Consider the following 20,311-nt stretch of genomic DNA (forward strand, 5'->3'; position numbering starts at 1 on the left):
TTTCTGTTTTTAATAAATGCTGGATCTCAAATAATCTATACTAACAGGTTTCGAAATTATAAACATTATTTTTACGTATTCTGTTCTCACTTTCTGTGGCTACACTGCAGGATTATATTAGAGCGAGGGGTCATTTGAATATTTGTTTATGTGGAAAATAATTAGAGGAGGGAAATTATCATTTTGGTTGAGATTGTTGTAAAAGTCAAAAGTGTATAAATTAATACGTGATACTTACAGAAATGAGACGTCAGTGTAGTTAATCAATAGGACATATGAATTATCCTCTAGCGTTACTAAAAGCAAGATAATATTATTGTTAAAGAATGTATGGGTTCAGTTACTTTGATCCAGCACATGCAAATCAAAAATGTAATTATTACACACAAAACGGGATTACCTTCACGTTAAAATTTTCTTAATTATCAAGCTTTCGATCTTGCCTCAGCAACATTATTCAACAACTTGAACAACGTTTGTTTTTTTGTTGTTTCGAATGGTCTCGAGTACTTGTCACTCAACCTCTAGACCTGCATTTTGCGGTCAATAGTTTTCTCAGGGTTGTTCAGTTGACTATCATGAGAAAGCTTGTTAAATGAAATCTTTCAACGTGAACGTTAACCCATTTCATTGTGTGTTGATTAAAATTTATATTCACGTCTTAATTATGGCATTTCAGGAATGCATATCGAAATTTCTATCAGCTTTATCGTTAAATCTGTTGACGATCAACCATTTCGCAGTTCAGTTAGACGATTTGTAACTGATAAGAGATTATCAGTTTTGATTAATAAATTTAGTTCTAATTTTTTTTCTTTTCTGGCTTTTTAAACTTCGTTATCTCTTGACCTATTTGAGATTTAATTTCACTTTTGGACTCAGCATGTCAAAGCCTTTCGATCACAATTTTTCGATAATCTTCAAAACAGAATCATTCATGTAATATCGAAAGTAAAATAGCACACTGCAGTTTTGTTTTTACTCTAATCGTGCCTAAAATAATTTTAATTTCAAGTTGAGCTAATAGAGATCCTGGATAGTAATAAAATCAAATCACACTCAACCCACGTTTGGGATTCTTAGCGCACAAGAATATAGATAAGAAAAAAAAAGTCTCGTAGGTTAATTTACTCTGGTCCTGCCTGCACGAATTTTAAGTGTTATGGTTATTGATGATTCTTTCTTGTTTAAAATTGGAAAATATGTTACACTAAGAAAATGCATTAAGAGATGTGCGTGAGTGATTCTAACTTGAGTTTATTAAATCTTAGTTTGTCTGGTGAATCATAAATATACGTACTTGTCTTTCAGTGGCTCAACACAGTTGTATATCTTTGGGCTTAATAACAAACAATCAAAATACGCGTAAGTTAAGCTGCTAATTTTAAAATAAATTTGAGTTCATGAAACATTTTAAGTTTGCACACAAAACATGATTTCAGTAATTCTTTTACGGTAACTGTCAACATGATACTAAATGGTTAGTATCTTAAAGGGAAACAACAATATATTTGTATTCATTGCACCGAAATCTCCAGACCAACATCAACTACCTTTTTAATTGCTGATAATAATTATTTTCATTTGGAAGTGCTTTAGAAACGTTACTTTCGAATTGTAGCACAAATTTAAATAGCAGAGAATGAAGAAATACCTTGTTTCCGTATTCACTAATCTAATGAAATTCTACACCTAGCACACTTACTGTTCAGTAATTGAGCTGAAATTAAATAACAATATTCTGAATTCGAATGAATCACACCAAGTTTTCCGTTCAAGTAAATTATGAATATCAATGAATCATACAAGCATCGTGAAACAAACTAATGGTTTCATCTTTTCATAATAATGTCAATTACTTTAACGTGAACTCAAGTTTAAACTAAAATTATTCTAGACACAAAAGAAGTTCATTCCTTACCACTGAAGTTTTACTTTTCTACTACAATTTTGCACGAGTTTCTTAATCGGCAAAATTTTCATTTATAGTACTTTTCTAAGTTCCATTGTATTTTCAACACTTATTGAAACACATTAGATTAGTTTTTTAATCAGTTTCATTTTAACTTCGAAATTAATTTCCCAGTTCTTAATGTTTTGTATTAATTCAAATATTTTGTAACGATTTAGAACATTTATGCACCACTTTGCTGATAATTTCATAGATGTTTCCCTTTTGTTTACCCAAATGTTTTCACCTACTATATTGTTTTCAAATTTTGTAATTTTATATGCATGTGCTGTGGATTAGTTTTAAATATTCGAAAACTATTTTAACCATAATTATCAAAATCTTATTAATATGATTTATTTTACCAGTTACTAACTTACTTTATTAAATAATTCTCCGTTACCTACGGGTTAATTATTTGTAATTTAATTAGTTTTCTACCGTATCTTTATTCTATACTCAACAGCATTATGCAACTAAAAAACAATTTACTTTTGTATGATACTTCGAAAGAAGTTGATTTTGTGGACTGATTACTAGTTTTTTCGTTTTTATTCTTTTTCTAAAACGTATTTACAAACACACACAGAAACATGTATAATGTACTAATATATTTTATCGGCATTGTCTTCCTATCCATATCATTCTTTGAAAATAAAGATTTTTTTCCAAGATTACATGGAAAGTTCCTAATCAATCTACGCTTCTGCAGTGAAATGGATTCCTGAATAAACTTTCTGCTGTGATCACAAAGTAAAATATTTAGTGTCATCTATTTCATATAATTTCTTATTAGTGTCAAATATTTCTAAAAGTAAAGGAAATTAACATTTTCAACATCATAAACGATTTTGTACGAAAATAATTTCAATAATTATCAGCACACTGTGAACGTATAAAAATGGTTAAATTAGATTATGCATATATGCACATTATTACAAAAATGTTTGAAGTATGATTACTTTACATTTAATTCACAAACTACATATTATATAATTTAATTATCACTAATAATTCTTACACTGACCATACAATTTGAATATGAAATATCAGAATTACTCTGTTGTTCTCTGTTTTAACTCCTTTTATTTTAGTTTAACACTTTAATGTTACAGATAATTTTCAAAATTGATATTTCTTTTATTCCAGTTTAAACACCTTTATGTTTCATATTTTCATATAAAATCCGAACAAATGCATCTACAAGGCATTTTGATATGAAACAAATCGCAATAATTTTTATCATAAGGCAAAACGAATTACCTTTGTAAGCAATAAGTCTTGTTCAGATCTATAATTAAGTGTACATCTATGATGAAGTGTGCATTGTGTCAACTTATCTAAATATTCAACAACTATGTAGTCAGTACTCAGTCCGTAAATTTAAAATTAGGAGTGGCTAGCGAAGATAGCCCTTGATTAGCTTTACAATAATATGCAAAAAAAAAAATTCGATCCATCTTTTGTAAACGGTTTCATGAACAAACGTAAACAGAAATATAATAACTAACTTAAAAGTGATGTGTTCAAGTTTATATTTGTCGAGGTCAAAGGGATACTACTTGGACGTTCTTTTTTACTAGAGAGACGACATTACTTACGAAGGACTAACACCAGCAATAGCGACGCATTGCTTTGTAAACGTCATATCACATGATTCAAGACCAGAATGTTCTGAGACAAGATTGAGACGTCACATTTCCGAGAAGAGCAACGAGGAAAGTGGCGCCACCTGTGAAACACCTTTAATGGAAAGCAGGCAAGAAAGTTCAGTGTGACGAAGACTAGTTCGTTTTAACTTTATTGCTCAAAGTGCCTTATTTTGGTAAGTGAATTAAGTTGAGACCTCCAAAAAGCTATTACTGTACATATAATTTGAAAATTGTTATTGGTTATTAACTCATAAAGGTATATATATTACACATGGTATTTAAATTTCACATTCAGTTATTTTATTTTCATTTTTTGTAGCTATATTTCTCTTGATAACTTATGAAACACGTTATTGTTATTATTATCTTAAATAAGTAAAAACAAAATGGCTTCTCGAGTATTATGGTACTTTATTGTAAAAATATTCCCAATTGTAATTTATTCAGCTTTATTCAGTTATAATGCTCGGATTCATTTCATTTTGTAAAAAACTAATATTACCTAGAACAACCGATGATTATTGTAATTGTATATGCGTTAGTGTGGTATTTAATATGGTTGGATATCAACCGTAATTTATCTAAACAATAATTAAGTCACGGTTGATTAAATTTTCACGAGGAGGAAAGGACAAAGACACCGAGTAATTACAGTTATGTGTAAAGCTTTTATATATTATTTGAGCATTGTAAAACATTAAAGACATGTAGTTAATTAGAAAGAAAAGGTGACTTCTCCGATGGTTAAGCAGTGAACTTACAGATATATAAATAACAGGTAGGCCATTGTGTACCTTTGCGCTTAATAAGAAACAAGTTGTTTTTCATGTTTTATCACCTTCAGTTTAATTTTTTTCAGATATTTACAATTGGATACGTTAAACCAAAGAATATTTTCAAACATCCCCTGCAGTGTTTAATGAATGATAACATCGTAAAATAACTTAATCTGATATTTGCATTATTTATAAATGTATAGATTTTCAATTAAATCCTTCATTTCCACATAATTCTAATAATTATATGTATAAGAACCACTGTCACTGCATCATCTGTCTTTCTGCGTTTGTCTTCGTGTAAGTAGTATTTGAGTAAAACAGCGAAACATCTTAAGTTATATAACTTTTCAAAAGACAATACGATAGCCGTTTCTTCAATCAAAAGGAGCTACAAGTACCCATATAGTAATACAATATTCAATTGTATCAACATGTTACGTATAAAACCCTCCTGTGCTTATTTCTGTAAATTCTTAACCTGTTAAAAATGATAAAATTTCTAACATTTCCAGGATATTTCACAGATTTCAACATTTCTCCTATGTGTATGGTGAAATAAATGTACGTAAAAGAATCTTGTGCAACCAGTATCAAATTAACTTCAAATTAACAGCCATTGGATTAAATATACAAGGTAAGTAAACTTATATGTTTTCTGTGTTTTGTGCTGTAAATGTTAGTTATAATAAACAAAGCATTATCTAATTAAGACTGGGAATAATATAAGTTTAATACTAAAAAAGTATGCCTAGTTTCATTTCATTGTGATTCTGACATTACCTACTACGTTGTTAGTTATCTATCATACTTTATTATAAATCTTGATGAAGGGTAGTAAAAATATTTGAACTTTTACTACCTTTTCGTGAGCACTAGAAGACTTAATGGCGTGTTATAACGATGAAATATTTTTCTCATCTTAAAGTAAACGATGTTTTAACTAAAACTATAAATATATTTCATAGAAATCAAGACTTCAGAGAACATTCATAAAATGTTTAAACTAACGCACTTTAGTTGGTTTCACTGCAAGAGAAAGCCAAAATTTTAAAATATAACTTTCTACCTTAAAAACAAGTTCTATCTTCCGAAAATATAATAATGTCGATCGTTATATCGATTTGCACTTTTGTACATTGTGATTTTAAAAATCAACTTTATAATTTATTTTCAGAATTTTGTAGATATGAATGTTTTCTGTTTTCGTTATAGTTAATCAAAAAGCTGTACAATGAGGTATCAATGCTGAGTCCATAGTAAGTATCGAACCACACATTTATGCGTTATATATCTTCAAGCTTATCGCTGAGCCACTGAGGATCGTTTTTTGAATATTCATTTCACGTTATTTGTGGGTGTTTGTGAAGGTGATTTTAAGACTACTCAAAAATCCATTTTTAAAAGAAAAATTTCATTTAGTTACTCATCTAAATATAAAATTATGGTCCTCCAATATTTCATCCTCAGCATTTTGGCCTTCCACAAGGAAATTGTTGGACTGTCCTATTTTAATCATTCACGCCATTCGTTTTTCGCTAAGCAAAATAACTCTTAGCAGTGCTTCAGAACTGTGATCAAGTGACAGCTAACGACAGGGCTCAGTTACCACAAATCACTTCAAGCATTTTTGTAATTCTATTATGAGCACCTGGTTTGCTACACCTTTAACCAGACTAGATCTTCTAAATATTTTACTTCTTAATCTCCACATTATGTTGCTTTTTAATAGTAGGTACTGAAAACCCTGACAGGCAAAAATGTTGAACACTTTTTTTTATTGCTGAAGGTTCTTAAACCTGGTAATTATTTAGAGAATTTGATTTGTTACGTATCGTTGATTTTGCTTGCCTAACGTCTAACAACCTACCAAATAAAAGCCTTAACAACGTAGAAATGAAATTGTCTAAATCGATTGGATCTATAAAATACTTCATTTGTTATTTGTTCTATAGGCATTTTACTCAGCTGATGATTAGAAAAAGTTAAACGAATCTAAGTCGACCCTTTTGACACCTGTTTGGTTCTTTAAAATATTTCACGTCATTTCTATAATGGAGAACAGAGTTAATTATGCAGACTCTTTTAACCAGATTTGTATTAACATATCTGTTACTGGTTATCAGATAATGACGAACCTACAAATATGGATAACGTTTATTGGAGTTTGCCTAGATAGGAGTTAGCCTATTCCTTTAATATATCTGGTAATAAATATTTTTAATTCACTTTAAAACAATAACGTAAACTAATTTAGAGTTTGGTGGAAATAATGTTTCAGTTAATTCACAAAATAATGTCTCACAAAGTTAATTAACGAAACAAAACAAAATGTTTGTGTGCAAAACTGCAACAGTTTGGTTTTAACCTTACAATGACTTTTTGTCTCAAACCTGATTCAAATTTCATTGGAAAAATTCCTACCTAAAATTCTGTATATTTATTTTTCCACATAACCCTCAACTACTATGTCCTAAGAACAAATACTTTCTTTCTAAAGACTACTTTAAAATTCATATCCACGAGTCTTGGATAATCACAAGATTATTAACAGTTAAATTCTAATTAGTCAACCATGAAGAAACTAAAAGTCATTAAACCACAGCCAGAATTTTGTTCATTTATTCAATAATTCCATGAGAAGGGTATACAGTTTAACTTTCCGTTAGGGGAATACTACTAATACCACTAACATTATTAAATATTGTTTTAATTATTATAAATGTACAATACTGATTTTAAATTTTAAACAACTTTGAGCGCTCAAAAACAAAACACCTCAATCAAAATATGTTTCGTAAATGAAGCACAACGCTTCACCTAGTTATAATTTAATATGGTTCTTTGGGTCCACTTAACGGTTCCGTTCAGTAACCTACTTAGATTTCTCACGTATGAGGTTAGTTATAGTCCTGAATGAATCTCATGGCCGTGCGGGGCGTCTCAGTGACTAAAGATTAAAATTAAGTTGGTTAAACCTATTCTACAACACGTGATACCAATCAAACATTTCCAGTACAAAAGACACTCTGAGTCGAATAATCTGATAAAACAAATGACAAACCGATAGACTTATTTAGTAAGAAGCTTCACAGCTAGCGAAACTAAGAAGCCTAAAGCATAGTGTGCTATCTACAGCTACTCTTCCCTTACGCATATGATGATATCGTTTGTTCTTCCCTGTTAATTCTAATTTCCAGTGCTCGTAATGTAATGGCGTTCAAAAAGCTTCCCACGAGCGCACACACCTTACTTGTTTAATTATATAATTTTAGACAAGTGATTATAACCAGAAACTAATAATTAATTAATGTGCATGATTGATGCCATGATAAGTTTAATATATTTGTTATATTGTGCAAATTAATGATTGAAATCACCGTTAACCTGGCAGAAAGTAACATACTGGCAGATCTGAAATAAATGTTTTAACTTATTTGTTTGCTTGGTTTTGATTTCGCGCAAAGCTACACGAGGGCTATCTGCCCTAACCGTCCCTAATTTAGCAGTATAAGACTATCGGGAAGGTATCTAGTCATCACCACCCACCGCCAACTCTTGGGCTACTCTTTTACCAACGAATAATGGGATTGACCGTTATAACGCCCCTTGGGCTGAAAGGGCGAGCATGTTTGGTATGAACTGGCCATGCTGGGCCATCTGTTAACTTATCTTCAACATAACAGGTATTGCTCCCCTACTTTTGGACAATAGCTTTTGTTAAAAAAAAAGCTCATTAGATGGTAATGCAGATAATTGTTTTGATTATCCACTACGTAAACACTTGTTTGATGTATAAGTTAATATAAAACTGGAACTTACTAGAAAACAGGTTTTTAATTATATTGCACTTACCAAAATGTGTTTACAGACATGTCCCTAAATGCTACTTCAAATTTTATTAAGAGATACTACAATTTTCATGGTCTATTATTTTTCATAGTAAAAGACATAAGATCATAAATGTTGATTTAACATTTTATAATGTTTAATGACATTCAGTATATTAAATGGATACCAAGTTGCGTGTTAGTGTTTTTTAGTTAAGGTTTCAACCAAATTCTCGTACGTTCTCCTACGCTCCTATGATACCGAAATGTTATTCCAATACAATGTCAAAATATATTACTGTTATTAGAGTTGGTGTATTTTGTTTGTAAAAAAGAATCATTAGAAGTTTTCTAGGAATTTTTCTCGAACAAATTTGAATATAAACTTCCTGAAACCTGAAGTTAGAGATCAGAGCACAGATAACCATTTGTGTACCTTTGTGCTTAATTACAAACAAATGAACCGTTGCTTTAGTTTGTATGTTGAACAGTTAATATCGTGGGCTAACAAAAATTATACATCATTTAATTGTTATTTAAAAAATATAACTTCATTCGAATAATTTTATCTGTAATTTTTAGTTGACTTTTAGAGAAATGGAATCCTACTTCACTTAATAATAATTATTCTAATTACAAAACAGCCAGAGCAGTATTCTCTTCTGTGGCCTAGACAATTAAAGTAATTATCTTGATTGAAAGCCTATTGAAACAAACAAACGAAAAAACATGCATCTTTTCAGTACGTTAAAGGGCTGTTAGCAAGTGATACTTAAGTCAAAGGACTATTTTCTCGAAATTCATTCTGTGTGTCTTTAAATGCAAACTTCTCCCTACTGCCTAAAGTGAGGTGAATTTATCTAGTTTAATTCTCGATTGAAGTTATGTTTAACGTTGAAAAACTTGATAGGTTTAAAGATTTAATATTGCTAGGTTATTGCTCACTGTTGACTGATGCACGAATCATGTTGCTGTAATATACACCACACAAACCTATATAGATACACACTTACCCATACACATATGTGCGTTTGTGTTTAGCAACACGTGGTAAACTTTGCAACACACTCCAGGACCAATCTCTTATTTCAACAACTCAAAGTACGAAATAGTCAAATTATCTGAGATCTGAATTTAGGCCTATAAATGATGGGTCACTATAATAACTGTTTTTATTCCCTACTATAAATTTCAATAACTTGAACACATGTGATAAACTGGCATGTACCAAGTACAAAAAGTCTTTGATCATTTTGTCAAAATATTATTAATGGAGACACTGCAGAAGAAACGAACAGGTAAAATCACTATGTTTTTCTGTAAACCACAGAATACGAAACTTTAGAGAACATAAAGAAAGAATATGATGTTAAAGAGTACATACATTATGAAATGTTCAAATCCAAACGTATATTTCATATTACTTTACCATATCGCATTAGTGATGTGATCTTGAATGTCTCCAAAAATCATGGTAGACTGGTATCGCATTTCCCATATTTAGGCATGTCTGCTGGTCAGTCTTGAAAAACAAAGCATTATGACTATTTAATGTCACAGTATTTAAAATGTCTGAGTATATATGACGTCATACATCTCACAGTGGCCGAGGTTCTCAACATTCGTGACTTTCTTATTGTAGTTACGTTATAATCATTCTGTTATATATGTTCGTGAGAGGTATTCAGACTGTTTATGTACTAAGTAGTAACAAACCAAATTCGTTTGCGTATAACATACTCTTTGGTCTCATTACATTGGCAAATATTGTTGTAGTACGTGCATGTGTTAGAGGTTAAAACAATTCCAATTGTGTGTAAATGTCTGATTTTTGGCAGAATTCGATATAATGCCTATAATATACACTCAGTACACACAAACACAACTGTTCATATGGTCTCGATAGAAGAATTGTTGGTTCAGGAACTAACAAAAGCACCTTTCTCATTATTTTATTGTTCAATAGATTTTTAGGGCTAAAACGATCCGAATGGTGACCATCCTTTTTGTATATGTTTCACGCGCTACCCGATATTCAAGGGCTTTCAAATACATCACTTTACTTTTTCAGAAGAACAAAGTGTCGTGTATAATAAATGTAATGAAATATATAGACCTGGATGTCAACGTCACTAAACTGGACGTTCAAAATGAATTACCCTTGAGAACTAGCTAGTTATAACCAAGAGCTGTTGGTCTCAGGTTTAGTTTGTGTTAAAGAGGAGTGCACAGTAGATAAAAAACTTAGATATTTTCATGGTTGTAAATTCATGCCGAAAACGGGCAAACTTTCCTGTGTAGACAACCAAAAACAGTTGAGAATCTCTAAAGTCATAATCTGCTCTACTAAAACGTTATTTACTTTATCCAATGGCGAAAATGCAACTTCCAGTATGTAGATTAAACCAACACAACTATAGGGGAACGTTTTCGTAACCACCAGTCAACAATCAAAACAAAGAACTTCCAATCGCAAAACAATTTAACATGCTTAGACACTCTTGAAGACATTAAACTGACGGGTATAGAGACAAATTATACATCTAAGAAAGATAGCAATTAACGAAGTTTAGTGGATATCACTAATAAAAACTGTAACACCAAATTACATCAATCTCAATTTCAGGATTGTTGACCTTCGAATGTTTCCGAAAATATTTTCAAAACTAAATTCATAATTAAACTTACTTTATATCGTTAACGTTATTCATGCTTTAATTTCTCCATACTGATATTACTTCCTATATATTACGTCACGTTAGCATTTTTCCTATTTCCCACCACCTTTTGTAGTTATTGAAATGTTTATCTTTATAAAAACTGGTTAACATTTCATGTATACACATTTCTTCGGCATAAACTAAACCTGACACCAAAAACTCCAGGTTATGATTGACTAGTTCTCAAGACTAACTTATATTGAACATTCGGTTTACGTGATGTTGACAACCATGCCTATCCATTTTAATACACTTATTAAACATTAGAAGAATAACGTTAGGTTTCGAAAGCTCTCGGGTTTTGGTTCTCGTTTGAAAACCATGACAACTTTTGTATGTGATCCTGTGTGCTAACTTCTTAATCACACTTTTTGTATGTGTTTCACTTTTATTTTATTTGAACATTAAAAGTGAATTGATGTTAACAGAACGTGGACCGAAAAATAATATTTATAATTTAACCTCAAGTAAATAATGTTTTGGTGCTTTAGGTATGAAAAGAATAAGACTTCTGGCTACGAAGCTTAAGAATTTAAAGTCATCATCATGTGTTCCATAACATATATATATATGTTATGGAACATAAATTAAAGCTTTAAATATTTATTTATTCGTATATACCAAATAATATAAAAACATGGCGAATAAGTTTAAAGCTTTAATTTCAACAAAAACACAATATTTTAAGTGCTAATCTTATCTATCGAAAATGTGTTTTTGCATTTCACATGTGAAAGAATAAAAACATATTATATTATTCAGACAAGTTTTGTAAAAAAAAAGACGTGTGAGTGATGTAAGTTAACTTTTCATGCTAAGTAACTCATTGAATGAACAAATAGTTTTAATGACAACTAAAATTCACTTATCGCTTGAAGTAAATACAAAATGTACAATTATTAAGATCAATAATACAGTGCACTACGTTTTGTGATTATTCGTTTATAATTTTTTTTTAAGGATTACATCTGGCAGTGTAATGAAACTTGTTACCTTCAATGTCATATAGAGTTCAAGAAATATAAATATCCACAACTGAAAGTTAAGCTTTCGTGTTTTCTATATTATTTTTATGTACCGAGATATTTTCATTGAATAATGTCTTCAACTAAGCAGAGTACTATATGGAAGATGAATCTAAACCTTTATTTGACAAAAGACTGTATGTACGCTTAAAACTGATGAAACACTGAGCCGATTATTATCAAACTCAACATGTAAGCATAGAGCACCTTGGGGAGTGACTTGGGAGAGGCGATTGGCGTTCAAATCTAACCTACCACAGGTGCCTGGTAATTTTACGTGCACTGAGTGGTTACAAAAGCTAGAAAAATAAAGGATATATTCTCTTTACAAAATACCTATAAATGATAATGGAAATTGTAGGAGTTTTCTAGTGTAAAAGCGATAGTATTCTTATATGCATGAGCTTTTCTTACGTATTTTGATTGATCTAGTATGAATTATTAGTGTACAAATAAAATAATACATTGATGCAAAACACCTGTTTCTACACTTTTGTCTGCTGGATGTCAATTACGTATTTTATGATTTAGTAGATGAAAGAAGGCGCAAAAGTAAAAATTATGAATTATAAACACAAAATAGTAAAAAAGTTTGCAGAAAATTGGATTTGATTCTCTGTCCAGTTTATGGAACTCGTGATAAGTAAGATATTTGTGATTTCGATTTGTGAAATTAATCAGAACTGAAATCACAGTATTCTTAAGTAATTTTTTTCACATAATTGTCATACCATCAAGGCCCGGCATGGCCAATCGTGTTAAGGCGTGCGACTCGTAATCTGATGGTCACGGGTTCGCATCCCCGTCGCGCCAAACATGCTCGCCATTTCAGCCGTGGGGGCGTTATAATGTTACAGTCAATCCCACTATTCGTTGGTAAAAGAGTAGCCCAAGAGTTTGACGGTGGGTGGTGATGGCTAGCTGCCTTCCCTCTAGTCTTACAATACTAAGTTAGGAACGGCTAGCACAGATAGCCCTCGAGTAGCTTTGTGCGAAATTCAAAAATTTAAATTCATATAATCAAAAAACGTAATTTTGTATCTTACCTATTTACACGCGTTTACAATTTCAAGCCCCTTACTAGTACAGCGGTATGTCTCCGGATTTACAACGCTACAATCAGGGGTTCGATTCCCCTCGGTGGGCTGAGCAGATAGCCCTTTGTGGCTTTGCTATACGAAAAAGCGCAAACGCAGAGCGCAATTTCAAATTACTGTTTGTCATCCAATGAATAGAATAACATTTAATAAATAATATTATTATGTACTTGTACTTTTCACGCAATAATTAGCACATATAAAGAAGATACAAATGCTTGAATTCAATGAATGTCTCTATGTTGAAGAATTTCATCGCCAACAACAAAATAACTAATTCCTTCCTTGCGTTCCCCAGTGGATCAGCAGTAAGTTGCCTGACTTACAACATTAACATCCTTGATTCGATTTTTCGTAGTGGACAAAGCGGTGACAACCAACTGTGTAGCTTTCCACTGTAGCAAAAAAAACCTTCACTGCTGACAAGCTACTTTCAGTGAGCCCTGGCGTGGCCAGGTGGTTAAGACACTCGGCTTGTAATCCGAGGTCGCTGGCTCGAATCCCCGTCACAGCAAACTATCTCGCCCTTTCAGCCGTGGGGGCGTTATAATGTTACAGTTAATCCCACTTTTTGTTGATAAAAGAATAGCCCTAGAGTTGGCGGTGGGTGGTGATGAGTAGTTGCCTTCCCTCTGGTCTTACACTGCTAAATTAGGGACGGCCAGTGCAAATAACTCTCGTGTAGCTTTGCGCGGAATTCAAAAACAAAATACTTTAAATGAATAAATTCTGTTGTCTTGGACTGCTCTGAATATCCACATACAACAAAGGACTTAAGATTATTACATAAAATAGCTTTTAATTTGAGTCCAGTTTTCAAATAACAAAATTCGATAAATCAGTTATAAAACAAGTAGTTTTTATAATATTCTGCTGACAAAATATATGAGAATATTTGAAATATAATAACGTTTGCTATATGGTATATTAATTCTTAAGAATTTGCTTTTAAATTAACACTATTAACGCTAATTTTTAACTTTTTCACTTCACCATCTTTGTATTTCTTTTAACTATTTTTTTAATTAAAGTATAATTTGTTTAATGTCTGAAAAAAAGCAGACGAGATAAAGCATGCCCAAATATTTAATTGAAGTTAAACTATATATAGTTAGTAAAGTTAATTTATTTTTTCCTTGAATGCCCTAAATACATTTATTTTTATACATATTATCTGAGAAACGGGAGTTAATGAAACACAGCAAAACCACAATCGAACATTTAGCAATTAAGTTTGTTTTCATTTGATGCTGGAACGCGTTAACTTGACGACTGAAAGGTTCACATTTCTTGGTTATTATTATTATTATTATTAGATTTTTATTATTAGCATTAAACAAACGTAAAGTAAAAACACCATAAATATATATATTATTTTGCTTGATTGGTTTGTTTGTTTTTTTGTTTCGAATTTCGCGCAAAGCTACTCGAGGGCTATCTACGCTAGCCGTTCCTAATTTAACAGTGTTAGACTAGAGGGAAGGCAGCTAGTCATCACCACCCACCGCCAGCTCTTGGACTACTCTTTTACCAACGAATAGTGGGATTGATCGTCATATTATAACGCCCCCACGGCTGAGAGGGCGAGCATGTTTGGTCTGACGGGGATTCGAACCCGCAACCCTCGGATTACGAGTCGAGCGACATAACCACCTGGCCATGTCGGGCTCATTTTGATTGTTTAAAGAAATACTAGTACAAGAAATATTTACCTGATTCCATACAGAGCGTCAATGTCAGAAGTGTTTTAAATTATTTTTCAAAGAAACTGTAAAACTGTGTGCCTTCACAAAAATATTCAGGACTTCTAACAGCGTTTGAACGTTAGAAAAAGTGGCTTTTTCATTGAAATTGAAATTCGTTTGTTATATACTTCAATTCAACGGTAGGTAGATTCGAAATTCATTTCAAGATAATAAAAACTGAATGAAAAACTCATAATTTATTTTGCTAATCAAACATGGACAGCAGAATAGCAAGAAGAAAGTTTGCAGATTCTTTGATCTATTGCAGTGGTTCTTAACCTGGGTTCAATGGAACCCCAGGGGTTCGGTGAGTCAGTTTCAGGAGTTCGGCTGAGGTCAAGACACACACATTGTGTGTGTGTCCGTTCCGTTCACCCCTCTCGTATGATTCGTGACGTCATGCTTTACTTGGCTATCATTGGCTGCGGCTGATCACGTTACATCACTTGGCCTTAATATCTGTGCTGCAGGAAACATTGTGCGCTTAGCAGTCGACCTGTGACTGTAGTAGTCGTGCGTCATTTGTGATTTTTTCCCTAATCTTTCAATCCCTTCATACTAACTATGTCGAGCAAAAACAGAAAGTGGTCGGACGAATACGTACAATATGGATTCACGTTATAACGGAACATGATGGGAGTCAGCGTCCTCATTGCATGGTTTGCAATGCCAAATTGAGCAATTCTTGTCTGGCACCGGCAAAACTAAGAGAACACTCCCTAAAACTGCATGGAGATGTGAAATACAAGAACACAACGCTTGCTGAATTCAAGGTAAAGAGAGCCAGGTTCGATGAATAGGCTACTTTGATTGTTCTCGGCTTTGTACCCGTCGACAAACCGATCCTCACAGCATCATACGAAGTTGCGTACTTGATCGCAAAGCAGGGCAAACCACACACTATTGGTGAAGCACTCGTAAAACCAGCTGCGTTGAAGATGGCGAATATCATGCTGGGAAAAGTTGCTGAAAATAACTTATCCCAAATTCTTCTTTCAAATGACGCCATCAGTAGCAGAATAGATGACATGAGCAATGACATCCTGGCTCAAGTAGTTGCAGATCTGAGTTCAAGCCCAGCAAAATTCAGCCCTCAACTCGACGAGACCACCGACGTTTCCAATCTAAGCCAGCTTGTTGTATTCATGCGCTATGTGAAGAACGATGAGATAAAAGAATATTTTTTTTTATTTTGCAAGCCTCTTACAACAACAACTAAGGCAGCCGACGTGAAGAAACTTGTGGATGACATCTGAGAATGATCTTTCGTGAGATATGGTTTCTGCAGTTTGTTCAGACGGAGCTCCAGTCATGCTGGGACGAAACTCTGGTTTTGGTGCGCTGGTGAAAGTCGATGCACCATACATCATTGTAACGCACTGTGTTCTGCCCAGGTATGCGTTGACAACAAAAACCTTGCCTTCAAAACTGGCAGAAGTATTAAAAATTGTAGTGGAATGTGTGAAGTTTGTGCGAAATAGTGTCCTGAAGTACCACATCTTCAAAGAGCTGTGTAATGAAATGGGCTCTGAATTCGAGGTACTTCTGTACCATTCTACCGTTCGGTGGTGATCCCGGAGAAAGATGCTGAATCGTGTTTTTGCCATGCGTGTGGAATTAGCCCTGTTTTTGCGAGAGCACCAACATTGTCATGCAGATTGCTTCGAAAAGTCTGAGTTCATTCTCATTTTGGCGTACATGACCAATATCTTCAATGTTCTCAATTAACAGATGCAGGGCAGTGGAGTCAACATCATCAAAGCGGAAGAAAACCTGAAGGCTTTTCAAAAAAAGCTACCGTTATGGAAACGACGAACAGAGAATGATAACTTCGCAAACTTTCCCCTGCTGGACGACTGTGTAAGTAAGATCGAAGATGTGTTTGAAATCGGAGACATTTCTGTACCCGGGGAACTGAAGCAAGCAATTGCCATGCACTTAGATGAACTCGCAAAGTCTCTCGACGAATACTTCCCCACCAGAGAGTCATTTCAAGCATGGGTGAGACAGCCGTTCACGTTTAGTGTTGCGACAGCAGATGTCAATGATAAATACTTTGACGAAATCACTGAACTTCAGCAGAGCCAGGTTCAGCAGCAACTTTTCAGAACAACAACGCTCTCAACGTTTTGGTGTTACCAAATCGTAGCATACCCTCTTATTGCTAAGAAAGCCCTTGAGATACTCATACCGTTTGTTACAACATATCTTTGCAAGCAATCCTTTTCGAGGATGGTAGACATAAAAACGAAGAAAAGGAACAGACTTTGTTGCGAAAATTATATGAGAGTGGCACTTGCAAAGGTGAAGCCGCGCGTTTCTGAACTTGTCTCTGAAAGGCAACAGCAAAAGTCACATTGATTTGCAGTAAATGTTTATTGAGTTATGTTTTTGTGTGAAATTCATGTTTTGTTGGTTTTGTTCTTGGAATACAATGATATTGTGTGCAACTGATGCATGGGTCATTTTGTGCACTAATGAAATATCTATTCATGTTTTAAATTTGAAAAAAATCATATTTTATTTTTCCAATTACGAAGGGTTCAGTGAATGCAAGTACGAAACTTCCGGGGTTCAGTACCTCCAACAAGGTTAAAAACCACTGATCTATCATCTATGCGAGACTATATTTTTCGGCTACTACTTATGCTTATATTGATTACTAGAAATAAGTTGATAGTATAGAGCTTCACATAAGTTACTATGCAAATGTATTTTTAAGACCTCGTACAAATTATCTCTGTATCATTTTATACCTAACTGCTTTAACTATTTATGCAATGTAGTTATTTTAAATTACTTCAGAAGTAATAAGATAACAACCAGCGATATCGATGTTTTATAATAACTTCATATTTTAACATTTTAAAAATTAAATACTTAAAAGTTCAAAATTAAATATGTTCATTCTCGTCCTTACTCATTAATCAGTGTGTGGTATCAGTATTGTAAACGATATTACTACCTTTCATAGCTATCATATATCTTGTAAACACGTGAAAATTATTCATATTTTCAGGAAATATATTTGAAAACAACAAAACTTTTGTTCTTAGAAGAAGGATATGAAGAGGGATTGACTTCCATAATGATTTTGACCAAGCGAAATATTTATTGGAAGTCAGATGCTATCCACGAAGGAACAATTAAGGTGTTTGAGATTACAGAATTTACACGATTTTGATAAACTTATATTTCTTAAATTACAATACAATAATGACATGAATGACGGAACAAAAGTAGTAATTATGCTTCCTGTTAGTCACACCGGAGGTTTCTTTCTAGAACCACATTAATATCAAAGATGAAAAAAAAAACAACTAAAAAGGCCAATTTTTGCTTAACTATAAAATAAGTTAACGGGCGATTATACTAATAGTGATAATTTTATTATTTTAAGAAAAATGATAATTGAAGTGATATCATTATGAAATTTAATTATTCACAATTAGCTCGAAATAATATACCATATAGTTTTCCAACATTCGAAAGTCGCTTAGTCACTTCTTCATTGCATGTTAATTTTAAGCATTATATTACTATAATTAGTCCTCAATTATGTTGTTATGTAAAATTCAATATATTCAAATACAATTACAATTTTATAATGATTTCAATTAAACGTATCAATATAAATACGTTTGCTATTGGAAAGAGTATTTAATGTATAAATTATTGATATAAAATATATAAATAACCTTACATTGTAAAATTATGAAAAAAATAATGAGATGGAAAGAATACAATCTTAGAAAATAACTTCAAAAGAAAAGTAAAATATATTAACCCTGGCATTTTTCTGTTGAAATGCTTATTTGATATCATATAAAACTGATTTTATTGATAACTTATATTTCTGTTGTGTGCCGTATAATTTTAAATATATGTGCTTTAATTCAAAGGTGTAAGATATCGTGTTGTTGTTTCCAAAACTAAAGCTTAAAATAGGTTGTTTCTCTCCGATAAAATTATTTGTACATTTTATTTTAGTCATTTATTTTAGGCTAAGTTTAAAAAAAAAAATGTTTACGACGAAAAAAATGTTACTTTTTGTTGGAAGAAATAGGCTAAGTGATCGATATACTTTTACAATTGACTATAATAATTTTTAAACCCAAAATGCTATATGCTACACATTACATTGTTTCTGTTGATGTGCTCGTTTTGTTTGTTTTTTGTATTTTAATGACAAAAACTGTCGTTGCGAATTATCTGGCTTACCTCTTGTGTCTTACAGTCTATTATTACAACATTATCTCGATATCTACAGCGTTGCTTGTGTATATATTTTTCCTTGAAGAAACTGTATATATATAGTTTGTTGATTTCCACTAAGTATTCTATCCACTGTTTAAAGAGACAATGATTATTCCAATATATAGATATAAAAGCTCTTTTTAAAATTTAACGTTTGACAAAGGAATTGTATAGATATTCTGATATTGTTGTTTTTGTATTAATATGATAAAAAATAACTAAGGGAAACTGTTACTGAATCTTCCTTAACTTTAGCTACAGCAAAATACAATTTCTTTTGTGTATTTGGAGTGCACTTTATAAGTTTCAATTTAATTTATCCGTATGTTTGGAGTTTTATCATAAATTAATGACCCTGTTTTTGTGAAACGACTTTATATTTAGTAATAATTGTTTATTTCTTTTTCAGAGTAATATTTTATAAAAAATAAAAGTGCACGCTTTATTTTGGCTCAAGTGTGATGGACATGTTTTTACTGTGTGCTTATATCTTAATGAATTCTTCATCTGCTTGTGGAATGTCCTCGCGCAGAAATATAACCGATCATCATACCTATTTCTAGTTATTTCTGAATCCCTTGGTATCTTGTGAATAACCTTTTTTGTATCGTATTCCTTGTATTTAGCATAATAAAGTAGGTATATTTATACCATTCTTTTGTAATATTTCGTTAATTTCATATTTAAAAACTATACTATACATAATAATATAAGTAAATGTGAAAGAGACAACTTTAATGAATACCTGAGTGATTTTGATAGTAAAATGTACATTTTTTGTTACTTATGGTTTTGAAGAATATTTAGTAAATATAGAGTACGAAATTTACTACTGATAATAGTCTACAAGATAAGAAGTTTTGTAATTCAGGACTAAATGACTCTCATACATTCTTTAAAAACCTTAAGATAATTTATCTTAACAGGTGAAATGATCACTCATTGTATTTTAATCTCTAATTTGTTTTAATCCAATATTTCTTCTGAATTACGTATGAGAATACTGCTCATATATTAAGTAAAACATAAGTAAGACAGTAAAATTTCAACGTTAATAAAAATTACTTTCTTTTTTAGTAATTTCCTGATTATTCTACAGTTCAAAATAACAGCCTTAAAAATACGTTGTTTGCTACCTATTAACATTAAGACAACAATAGACCATTTAGTTCTTTAAGGCTGTCTTTCCAACTCTCGGCCAGGCATGGCCAGGTAGTTAAGGTAATCTGAGAGTCGCGGGTTTGAATGCCCGTCGCAA

General features: G+C 32.1%; 1 protein-coding gene across 1 annotated transcript in view; it reads left to right on the forward strand.

The window, feature by feature from the left end:
* LOC143239027 (protein turtle-like) overlaps nucleotides 1-19,708 on the forward strand; it is a 212,590-nt gene extending 192,882 nt beyond the window's left edge. Inside the window, exons 13-17 of the mRNA XM_076479760.1 lie at nucleotides 3,535-3,776; nucleotides 4,895-5,016; nucleotides 5,595-5,638; nucleotides 17,816-17,947; nucleotides 19,463-19,708. Coding sequence (XP_076335875.1) covers nucleotides 3,535-3,729 — 195 coding nt within the window. The 3' untranslated portion in view covers nucleotides 3,730-3,776; nucleotides 4,895-5,016; nucleotides 5,595-5,638; nucleotides 17,816-17,947; nucleotides 19,463-19,708. The remainder of the gene's footprint in view (nucleotides 1-3,534; nucleotides 3,777-4,894; nucleotides 5,017-5,594; nucleotides 5,639-17,815; nucleotides 17,948-19,462) is intronic.
* Nucleotides 19,709-20,311: the final 603 nt, after the last annotated feature.

The sequence above is a fragment of the Tachypleus tridentatus genome, chromosome 13, assembly GCF_004210375.1.
Source record: "Tachypleus tridentatus isolate NWPU-2018 chromosome 13, ASM421037v1, whole genome shotgun sequence".
NCBI classification, from domain to species: Eukaryota; Metazoa; Arthropoda; class Merostomata; order Xiphosura; family Limulidae; genus Tachypleus; species Tachypleus tridentatus.